Source organism: Antedon mediterranea, chromosome 6 (assembly GCF_964355755.1).
Source record: "Antedon mediterranea chromosome 6, ecAntMedi1.1, whole genome shotgun sequence".
Classification (NCBI taxonomy): domain Eukaryota; kingdom Metazoa; phylum Echinodermata; class Crinoidea; order Comatulida; family Antedonidae; genus Antedon; species Antedon mediterranea.
The window spans coordinates 3,301,336-3,313,923 of record NC_092675.1 but is presented as its reverse complement, the minus strand read 5'-3'; the positions used below and the strand labels follow the sequence as shown (position 1 = coordinate 3,313,923).

The window sequence follows — 12,588 nt, the reverse complement described above, 5'->3', positions numbered from 1 at the left end:
TTTTAATTTAATTTTATTCTTTCACAAATGATTCGGTACAATTTACGGACAGTCTAAAAAAAAGTACAGAAAAGTAAGTGAAATATTGATAATATTGTATTCAATTTGGAATATGTAAAAGAAAGAATTTTACCCAATTAATCAAGAAAATTCTGTATTATAAAACGAAGAATGTAAAAAAAAAATAGAAGGTAAAGAGTGATATGAAACCGCTAGGATAAAATCCTTGAAATTGACTAATACTAATGTTAAAGTGTGTGCTATTCGCTTTTATTTGACCGCTTATATAGTTACTTATAATCATGATTTTTAAAAACTTATATTCTAATTTTTATATAATATTTTGTTTATGTAAATACAGTATCAATATGAATGTTTATAAAATAAAATTTGAGCAACAAGACAGTGTGTTTATTATTTATAACGTGCGTTTAGAAAACCCTGATATTTTACAAAACATATGGGACATTGTGAACATTATGGATAAACTAGTTGTGCTTAACGATCGATTTATGATAATTAAACTATATTGCGGTAATGATCTCTCGATTATCGTACTATTGTTTTACAACCTGTATTTATATTGTTACAGTGTATAACGCCAAGTTGTTGTTTCAAAATGCAATTGATATTAACTTATACAATAGAATTGGAAATGCTTTCCCGTGAAAAGAACAAGATGCTACGCTATCTTTGAACACTACGGTCATCCCATGTTCACGTGATATCCCTATTAGGGGATATTTTGCTGGGTTCAGAAAAGTCCCCTTAATTTTTTTTATTTATTTATTTTATTTATTTATTTATTTAACAACATATTTTTACAGGATTATACACAATCAAGTAGAAATATACCTGTTTTGTATTCTATTGTAACTAAGGTTTAGAAACCGCTTTAGGTGCGCGCGCAGATACACAACATTACATTGATAGGTCTAGTAGTTAGAGACTATGAATGGATGGTCTTTAATTGGAGGGAAATAAAATGTCATACGCCGTGACATCACTTGAAAGAGAAGATCTGAGACACACAATTTTAACGCATGCGTACACCGATAGCTATGGATTATTGGAACTGTCGCTTATCATTGGTCAACTCGCTTGTGTTGCGTCTCGTCATTAAAAAAGAGAAGAGATGTACGTACACAACCTGAACGGACGCGTACACCGGTAATAAGATGTGCGCGTGCGTCAACTCTATATATCTCTTCGTGGCGTTACTGTGGAATATCAACTAAGAGGTAGATAAATGATATGAACTTTTAGATATAACAAAATACTTGTTACTCCATAGAATTTTCAACATCTGCTGCTATGTTATTTTCCGCCGTCACGTTCGTTCCCATTCCTAGGAAATAAATATCGTAATCCAAAATATGTTACATGACATAAACAACTACAGAACAATTACAAGAAACAGTGAAATTGCATTTCAATTTAATTTTAGTAATTTGAAATTAATAGAACTGTAATTCTATCACAAAATCATACTAATGTTAACAACAAACAATACACTAATACATTTTACATAGAACATGTAACAAAATATACATTTTATTTGTAAAGTTAATGACTTATTTGAAGCATATTACGTCAGAAGTTCTTTTGTCACACTTCGCACTATTACTATCATTAACACACTATCGTTTTCAGTCATTCATCATCATATGTTTCTGATGATGCGCAGAAAACAAAAGGTCGCTATCAAATCTTTGTTCCCACTATAGAAACGCATGCTAGTTGACCAATGACAAGCGACAGTTGGAATAATCCATCGTTTGTGATTGATCGCTTGCGTTGCGTGTTTAATAGGAACCAAACATTATTACTACATTATTACTATTCAGAGCTTATGACGTAATAGGCCTATTAATGTTTAAATGACTAAATCTATATTACATGCACTAATATGAGCTACAATATTAGTAATGATAAAGAATGTATTTTTCAGCCATGCCATTATAAGTTTTTGTAATCATGCACATCGTTATTACCCTTTCAAAGCAACGATCAGATCTTTCGAATCAAGATTGCGCATGCGCACCAGATTCAAAACATTGTCATTTACAAATTACCTATGACCATTGTCTGGCTAAATAACGAAAAGTTATTAGGCCCCTAGTGGGTCACCACTCATATTGATCAGAAAGTGCCCATTGTGGCATAAGAAGATCTTTTGCTATACAGTGGAACATTTAAGAGGCTAAACAATAAGTACTAAAGTGCCTAACCCTAATAAGTATTTTTTAACCCCTTAACATTTCCAGCATATTTGTGAAACATCGTTTTTATATTACATTATTATTAAAATGTTAAAGGGAATGTTGACAACTACTTAAAACATTTGGAGGAAATAATATATTTTTTTATTTCCTCCGTGATACTATGTTGTCAGGAAGCATGTATATAACTGTATATGATCAAAGTATGTGGCGCCACTATACACAAAGTTAAACGTTATTCTCGACGAATGGTCAGGATTCGTGTAGGTTTCTATATTCTAAAAGAACAAACACATCGATTCCAATAATATGTTCATTGTATTAAAACATGCTTAACATTTCTATAATGATTTCTATTTTGCTGTGATGAAAGGGGATTGAAACTTCGATTTATTAAAAATGAGTTTGACAATTTAAAGTTCTGCTGCTCTGTATGGGTGCATTCATGCGGGAAGAATGTGACGTAATGGAAGGATTCAATAATCTTATGTACGAGCGCCCCGTAGGATGATGATCATAGTTGGACTTTTTTATTGTATGAAACGCCAAAGCGCATAAACTCAGAGTTTACGCATACGTATTTTTAGATTGAAATGTTTATAATAATAATAATTAATCAATTTAATAGTTGTTGTATATATAATGCTAATTAATACTGTACAATAATAATAATAATTGTGCATATATAATTTCAGCGAATGATAACAATGTCATGAATTGAAAAATGTATCTTTTAATATCCTTTTGGATCTGCATCTTTGACGGTACATTCATTCAAGCATTTTCATTCACTAAAAGAAATAAAATAAATACAGCATTTTTATCATGGCCTAGGACTATACAGGAAACCGGCCCGTAACGGTGCTGTAACTAATGTGTTTACTTAGAGTTTATTATTAGTGGGTTATTTTACGTATGTAGTTGTCTGGCACATCAAATTCGTAGTTTTTTTAATAATTTACTATTTTAACAAAATAAAAATGTTAAAAATATTTGTTGATAATGAAAGAAACAATTCACTAGTTCTTATTGCATTAATGAAACTTCCATCACAAACTTGATCACGCGTGTGCGAACGTCGATGATGATATCTTCAACGCGCCCGTGCAAACGTTGATGATGATAGCTTCAACGCGCGCGTGCAAACGTTGATGATGATAGATTCAACGCGCGCGTGCAAACGTTGAGGATGATAGCTTCAACGCGCGCATGCAAACGTTGATAAAAGCTAATGGTATTATCATTTAACGCGTGGGATCAAATGCAAAGATTAAAGAATACATCTTTTAAGGCGATGATGGTGATTTCAAGCAAAACATTAAACCCAGTTGGTATACATCATATAACCATTAATATGTCACTCCGGAGCAGGTGGAAAGTATACGCACTTAAACCGTACATAAACCCGGTTGTAAACCAATCCATTAAATGATACCTACGTGATCAATGACAAGCGTGCACATAATGAGATACAAACACGTGCATACAAATGACATGGTAAGTTTACATACCGACTAACTCTTGCTGTCCGTATTTTTTTTCTTCGCTGTCGTCTGTGTTGTGTATTTCGATAGTTATCAGGTAGGTTATTGCGCCGATTACAGCCCCTAGGAAAGGGCCTACAATCGGGACCCACCACCACTGTATACCTCTTGGTCTATCAAAAGCAATAAGGAAAATCATCATAATAATATTTTTAATTAGTTTTCTATTCTAGAAATTAGACCTGTGACGAATCTTACTCTTATCTCAATGACTTGCAATAGTCGGTTAATATGTATCTAGTGATAGCTACAGACTCGGGTGCTGCTCCTTATGTATTGCATATTTAGTGACTGCGCGGTACTACGCGTTTCCACCGGTCACTACACATACTTACGTCCAGATTTCTTTTCCATATCCTGCACAAGCAGTGAACAGCCTCGGACTGAAATCCCTAGCTGGGTTGATTGCGTAGCCACAGTTAAGGCCATATGCGAGACCGATGACGAAGACAACTAGGCCTATGATGAACGGTTCCATGCCGTTAGGTGGTTTGTTGTTTTTCTTGTCTGTGATAGCCAGAATGCATGCCATCAATAGTGCTGTAGCAAACACCTGTACAATAAAAACAGAGTTTCTTCATTTTCGTAGTCATAACATTATGACCAACAACATTCTGTGCGAAAAAAATTAAGACAATGATAAACTATTATATTAGGCTGCACCTAAGTTGTGTAGGGATAAGGATGGGAATAACATTATTATACAGTATACAAAAAAAAATCTTTAAAAAGGCCTATATTGTGAAGTAGTGGCATCTTGTGTAAATGCAGATTGCGTGTCTGAATGGAGCAGGTTCCGAAGCATAAAACATCCTCAGACCTACTCAACACAGCTTAGCGTTTGTTGTAAATATAAGTATCCAGAATTCTGAAAAAGGGTAGCATCTTGAGTCTCTGCAGTCTACCTACTTGCGTGTCAAATTGGAGCAAGTTACGTTTACTAGATTTTTTGTAAAATATATAATGCACCACGTTACTTTGTTAAATAATTCTGCCGTTATAGATCTCGGAAGAGTGAATCACTCTTCCCTGCGTTGGATACTCTAAAGAGTCACTTTAGCTTTACTATTTACCTGGTCACCAAATCCGCCCCAGACAGATAAGTACTCAGCCGGATAGGTGGCAAATATTCCTGCTGTAGCATTAGGTCCTATCACAGACCTGGTTCCACCATCAAACGCATCTATTGCCTCTGTATGGAGAACAAACTAGGTTTATTAAACTTTAATTCCGTTTTTATTATCCATAAGGTTGGAAATGTTTGATTGTTAACGTGATTTGTTAAAACAATTGTGACGCTTGTTTGTTTGTTATTATTTATTTACTAAGTATGAAGCGCAACCTCTTCAGTCAAAGACTGGTCTCTCCCAGAGGGCCCAGATCTGGTGACTGTGATGTACAGTATTTGAATGGCCCATGCACATTTTTGCCTTCAACCTTTGGCCAAAATATATATAGATATGTTTTAATATTTTGAAAATTACTTATAGCTGAACATGTGTTAATAATTTACAATATACGTATGTCGTAAATTATTGTACTCAACAAACTTAAATAACAGATTCAGTTTTATACCTGAATAAATTCCAAAGACACAAGCTGCTGCAATGAAAGCACCCAGGAATTGACCAAGCATGTAGACAGGAACTTTTTTCCATGGCAGACGACCAATGCAGGCGAATCCTAAAGTAACAGCTGGGTTCAAATGTCCACCTTTAAAAAAAAATAAAAAATTTGTAAGCAAGTAGTAGGCGTAAGACAGGTAATCTTTTTCAGTATCTAATCATCAGGTGCTTGCTCATTATCTGTAAAGGTTGATACACATGACCAGTTCATGTCCATACGTCACATGAAAGTACACGTGAAAATTGCCCTCCTTTGCAGCAGGTCAATTCCATTGAGTAAACTATGCTGAATTTGTGAAAGGGCGTACTTGCCTGATATTCCTGATGCAAAATGAGCACCCAAGGTAACCCCGATACCCCACGCCCAGTTCACCGATAGGAACCCTCCGTTTGCTGTACGACTTAAAACAGATTGAGCAACAGAACCGTCACCAAATATCTATAAAGAAACCAAAGCCCAATAAATACACAAAGTACACCACTTCGTATAACAACGTCGTACAACATCATGTACCATTAATGCTCTACTTGGTACACCACCTCATACAGTACATCACTTGGTACAGCACCTCACAATGTGCATCACGTGGCACAGCACCACATAAAAGTGCTTCACTTGGTACAGCACCACAACAAGTGCATCACTTGGTAAAGCACCACACAAAGTGCATCACTTGGTACAGCACCACACAAAGTGCATCACTTGGTACAGCACCACGCAAAGTGCATCACTTGGTCAGTACCACGCAAAGTGCATCACCTCGTACAGCACCACACAAAGTGCATCACTTGGTACAGCACCACACAAAGTGCATCACTTGGTACAGCACCACACAAAGTGCTTCACTTGGTACAGCAACTCACAAAGTGCATCACTTGGTACAGCACCACACAAAGTGCATCACTTGGTACAGCACCACGCAAAGTGCATCACTTGGTACAGCACCACGCAAAGTGCATCACTTGGTCAGTACCACGCAAAGTGCATCACCTCGTACAGCACCACACAAAGTGCATCACTTGGTACAGCACCACAAAAAGTGCATCACTTGGTAAAGCACCACACAAAGTGCATCACTTGGTACAGCAACTCACAAAGTGCATCACTTGGTACAGCACCACACAAAGTGCATCACTTGGTACAGCACCACACAAAGTGCATCACTTGGTACAGCACCACACAAAGTGCTTCACTTGGTACAGCACCACACAAAGTGCTTCACTTGATACAGCAACTCACAAAGTGCTTCACTTGGTACAGCACCACACAAAGTGCTTCACTTGGTACAGCACCACACAAAGTGCTTCACTTGGTACAGCAACTCACAAAGTGCATCACTTGGTACAGCACCACACAAAGTGCATCACTTGGTCAGTACCACGCAAAGTGCATCACCTCGTACAGCACCACACAAAGTGCATCACTTGGTACAGCACCACACAAAGTGCATCACTTGGTACAGCACCACACAAAGTGCTTCACTTGGTACAGCACCACACAAAGTGCTTCACTTGATACAGCAACTCACAAAGTGCTTCACTTGGTACAGCACCACACAAAGTGCTTCACTTGGTACAGCACCACACAAAGTGCTTCACTTGGTACAGCACCACACAAAGTGCATCACTTGGTACAGCACCACACAAAGTGCTTCACTTGGTACAGCACCACACAAAGTGCTTCACTTGATACAGCAACTCACAAAGTGCTTCACTTGGTACAGCACCACACAAAGTGCTTCACTTGATACAGCAACTCACAAAGTGCTTCACTTGGTACAGCACCACACAAAGTGCTTCACTTGGTACAGCACCACGCAAAGTGCATCACTTGGTACAGCACCACGCAAAGTGCATCACTTGGTACAGCACCACGCAAAGTGCATCACCTCGTACAGCAACTCACAAAGTGCATCACCTCGTACAGCAACTCACAAAGTGCATCACTTGGTACAGCACCACGCAAAGTGCATCACCTCGTACAGCAACTCACAAAGTGCATCACCTCGTACAGCAACTCACAAAGTGCATCACTTGGTACAGCACCACGCAAAGTGCATCACTTGGTACAGCACCACACAAAGTGCATCACTTGGTACAGCACCACACAAAGTGCATCACCTCGTACAGCAACTCACAAAGTGCATCACTTGGTACAGCACTACGCAAAGTGCATCACCTCGTACAGCACCACACAAAGTGCTTCACTTGGTAAAGCACCAAACCATCACTTCATCACAACACAAACATAGGGCACCCCTCTTTGCATAGAACACACAATATGCAACATTTAATACAGCAACACACAAAAGACACCATTTCAATACGACGCATAAAAGTTTGTCATACTGTATTTCTGCAGCAGTACAAAGTAAATCAGTCATTTAATCTTTTCTACGTATATCTATGAATTGTTTTATTTTTACATAAGTAAATCGTGTTATAAAGTCATTAAATATTCTACAAATTTATGAATGCAATTGTTTAATTTTGTATATAAGTTTATCGTGTTTTTTATTGGCTGCAGAGTTACAATGGCTGGTAGTCAGTTACGGATATTGTATCCTAAAATAATATATAAATCAATCAAGTCTGATAATCGTTTTTTTTTATAAATCGAATATTCGCTGAAAGATACAGTGTTGTACCTGTGTTATTTTCTTTAGTGTTTTTCGGAGTGGAGAAACTTTTCTAAACATAAAGGAACGTTGCTATCGGTAGCTCTGTGATAGAGGTCAGCAGCATCTTACACCTGTGTGCTTGGTTGATTGATTTCTTTCTAAAAATGAATTTACTAGTTTTGTTGAATTAAACTTCCTCAAACAAAAACCCACTCACCATTAATGAGATTCTGGGGATTCAAAATCTTATATCTGAGATATATGATTGTCATATAGGTGGCAACATTTTATTGACGACTAGTGTTTAAATTATACGTGTATCTGATAAATGTCATCAGTTAATACTAATATATAACATCTGATCTGCTGTCCAGGGAGGTGGCATGTATTCTGTGTACTATATGTCCTGATCCATGCGTTTTTATCTAAAACGGTACGGTAGTAAACAAACGAGCATGAATGAGTACATTTATGTAGGCCTGTGTCAAGTACTATAATAGGTCTAAACATGAGTGAATTTAGGTCTATCATAGAGAGAACCATAAAACCCGCTTGCCGTGTGGGCCCTGTGGGACAGAGCCTGCTTCTTGGTGGCAATATAACGTATTGATTGCAGTTACAGTACTACTTTTATACTAACCGGATTCTCTATATTTTTGCCATAGAAAGATACATACTATAAATGTTTATGCTTTAATATTGATCTTGTAGAGGTTACAATTGTCTTATCAAGTCAGACGTTTATCACCCTGGCAGTGACCTTTGGAAAGCGCAAACGAGCAGAGCAGACTGGTGGTAAGATTAACATTAATAATTTTATCATCAATGTTATTAAAAAAGCATATGGTAAAGAGTACATTCCCGTGACATGATGATGACTTGTGCAAGTCAAAGAATTCTTCTTTAATTCAATCATTCAAGAAATCAATCGTTTTTAAAATTTAAAAATGCCTTTATGTAGTTTGTATATGGTTTAAGCAGTGGTAAAGGCCATCTTTGCAGTAGTGTTTTCTAGCTGTTTATACTATTAGCGAGCTACTATAAATTGTTATGAACTTCGTCGAACGTACTCTGACGATATATCGTCGTCGACACCACGAAGTGACACTAACCGCGTAATTGATGAAAACAGCGTTTCGAGAAAAACGTGATTGAAGAAACGAGCTTCACAAAACACACGATTTCGTCCTCAAAAAATGTCACTAAGATTTTTAATTTACATACATACAAAGTTAGACAATCCAGCTACCCATTACTTTAATTTAATTTTAATCATATTAATTAATTACCAAGTAAAATAAAGTTAAACATTAGTGTCACTTCGTGAAACCGAAAAAATCATTTCCCTACGCAGTTTACGCTTACGAAGTGACACTAATGCAGTTAGTGTCACTTCGTGAAACCGCAAATTCCATTTCACCGCGTATTTCTAGTGCGTTGGAAGTGACACTACTGTGTAATTCATAGCTTTCCAATGCAATGATCTTACATCATAACAATTATGTATGGTCCTTGATAAGTGAACACTATTATATATACATTACAAACAGTCATGTCTCTTTTAAGTCTTGCCTGCACTATCCGACTTGCTTTATCTTCCTTTTCCATCACATTTTTGCTCAAGAACTATCTCTTCCTTGTTTATTGCATGGCCATCTCCAATGAGATGGCCATTTAATGTATTGTTTTCATTGATTTTCTTTTTGATTCTATTCATTTTTCCATTATTTTAGTTTGTTAGTTTTCATAAATTCTATTATTTTGATTTAATTTTTAATTGTATGTTATTGTTGTATCAAATTGCATTTTTGTGAGGTTCTTTCTATCTAATGATCACCTTCGACTGGATGGACCACCCTAGTAAAATATTGTTGAAATAAATAAAATCAAACTTAATGTGACCAACATTAATGTGATGTGCTTATATGGACACAATGGCGTAATCCCTACCATATTTGGGCACATCACACTTTTTTTGTCAAAATGGTTTGGTAGTGTAGACAGGGTTAGGCTATTTATAAATGAAACAACCACATCAAATAAATCTAAAAACAAAGGTTGACCTACTTTAACACTTTTAATAAAAACTACAAATTACATAGACATATAAATAGGCCTATCTGGAATGTACAGTAAGCATAATGTACATATTCATATTTTCTTTTCCATATTATAATAAATATTAGTTATTTTTTTAACATTGAACAATTAATAATTCAGTAATACAATACTTATGCCCGTATTAATTTATATCGAAGATAATTCTCTATTGTTATAAATCATTAAATACTTAATCAATGTCGTTACATTATTTTCTTCTATATCAGTATGCTTTTTAATTTATTCAATCCATTGTTCTGTGATGTACACATCCTCTAAAATGCTCATATAACATAAACACTTGCTACAGGCTGCCTACACCTCCCCTTTTTAAACCTTGGACTTGATACCTTCTCCCTTAAATTGAGGTAGACAGATTGCTTGTTGATCGAATTTCGATTGTTGCCCCTTATCTTATTTTCTTGAAACTGTTCTGAAAACAAAAAACACATTTTAACAGTGATTTCTTATTGTTAAAAATCAAGCAGAGTAGTTTAGCCTAGAATAGAGGGTCTACTTTATCAAGCCAAGTAGTAGTAGTACTACTACTACTATTCCCTGGGCATACACATACTCTAGTTTGTTAGGCCTACTTTGATCTGGGCCAGCTAGTTATGCCTAAACGTCACAGAAAAGTAAAGTAGGCCTAGGCCTACCTATTATTATGCCTAGCTAGTACTAGGCCTAGGCTAAAAGTGTGTTAAATTACTGTTTTATAAATTATAAAATAAATATATAATAGGCCTCGACATGACGGATATCTGAGCGGACTAAAATTCTTTAAATAAACTAATTAACTTACCGTCTTTCTTGATAAAATGCAATGTTCTGGAGTGTGCGAGCAGATCCTCTTAGCTAGGCTGTAGGCTAGGCCAAAACAGTAAACAAACGCGCAAAATTCATTACCCGTGTGGCGCTGGCAAGCAGCACATACGGGTATTTAATAAATAGTGTCACTTCGTGAAAACGCAAATTCCATATGATGGTGTTTTTTTATATTGTCTAATTAATGTAATTAGTTAATTAATGATATTTGAAAGTTTAGATTTTGTGAAAACATAGAGTTTGATATACATAATCAAAATATCGAAAAAAAAAAATTTTCAAAAATTACAGATTTTTAGGTTAGTGTCACTTCGTGGTGACGGTGACGATATGTATCAATTAAAATTCCGTCTGTCAGGTCATCATTTCAGCGGACAGAATATTCATCGCAAAATATAGGCCTACTCACGTGAATCAACATACTATAGAATATTGTATTATGTGAGCCTTATATCTTATTAATATTTACTTTGTTGTTGGGCTCGTCGTAAACTAATATTAACAGTTTTACGGTTTGGCGCATAATGTGACAATGTGAAGTGTATGGCTTCATACACTGGGACCATAAAACTTCATACACTGGGACCATAAAACAAATGACACTGCAATGTTACTATGTATATGTAACGGGAACCCTAAATTAGGAATTTCAAAAATAATTTGAAAGTGGACACTCAAACAGTGTTCCTAACCAACGAAACGGGGCCATTGTGATTACAATGAATTAGTATTACTGGATATGTATAGGATTGGGCGGGGTGGGAGGGTGTTTTGGAAATCTATGGACATATGAATTGCCTTTAAACTCAATCAGGAATGAAATTTAATTGTAGTTTTACAGTTCAAGTTACTTTAATACTAGTAAAACACACAACACCGAATCGTTAGACTGACGATAAATATATGACAACATACATTTTTTACTGGTACTTAGCGACAACACTAAAGGCAACATAGATGTATGTAGTATAGAACTTACTTAATTATTTCAACTCACATGATTTTATTTAATATAAACAAACCGTCCACGACATATAGTACGATGTAGGCCTACTTACTATCAAAATGAAAGTGCCCATAAATTCAGCCAAGAATTCACGAACGGGTTGACTTCGAATTCTTAATATTGACATGACGTTTTCTTGCCATTTTGGAACACCCATCTTTGTCTTGTCTTGTAGCACTCTTTATTACTGTTGCCCTTTACAACTTCAAATAGCTTATAAATAGGGTTTACACGTAAATATTCTAAGTTTGATATTCCAAAGAACACGGGACCGGGGACCAATCAGTACGCTGTTCTATCCATTAAATTGTCGGGTGTGTTTAAGCAACTACTTTATTGGACCCTGGCCAAAATCGTATATGGAACGCAATATATGCCAAAATAAATTCGGAACTATAAATTGTTCTTGCTTTGCTAATCTTAATCAAGATATCACAATATGATATTAGAGTATGCACACTTTGTTGATAATGGCTTTTAACATTATCATACATTCTTTCTATTTCTCAATATATCAAAAAAGATGGAACACGTCTTTAAGACGCTAGTGGTCCGTTATGTATATACAACGCCGATCAACTGCGATTGGTTACCATAAATTATAATCTGTCAATGGTACGTTACCGTGTTTCATAGACACAGTAA

The 12,588-nt window shown here is 35.9% G+C and overlaps 1 protein-coding gene across 2 annotated transcripts; it reads right to left on the bottom strand.

Annotated features, from left to right (window-relative positions):
- Positions 1 to 388: 388 nt before the first annotated feature.
- Positions 389 to 12,229, bottom strand: LOC140050897 (aquaporin-7-like). Of its 2 annotated transcripts, none has more exons than XM_072095891.1 (7): positions 11,996 to 12,229; positions 5,704 to 5,830; positions 5,342 to 5,479; positions 4,840 to 4,958; positions 4,102 to 4,319; positions 3,734 to 3,879; positions 389 to 1,348 (listed from the first exon to the last, which is right to left on the bottom strand). In XM_072095891.1, exons 1-7 carry the CDS (start codon positions 12,098 to 12,100, stop codon positions 1,284 to 1,286), a joined length of 918 nt encoding a protein of 305 aa, XP_071951992.1. In that variant the 5' UTR covers positions 12,101 to 12,229; the 3' UTR covers positions 389 to 1,283. The 2 variants fall into 2 exon arrangements, with proteins under 2 accessions (XP_071951992.1, XP_071951993.1); XM_072095892.1 differs by lacking the exon at positions 389 to 1,348 and adding an exon at positions 1,505 to 3,013.
- Between the last annotated feature and the right edge of the window lie 359 nt (positions 12,230 to 12,588).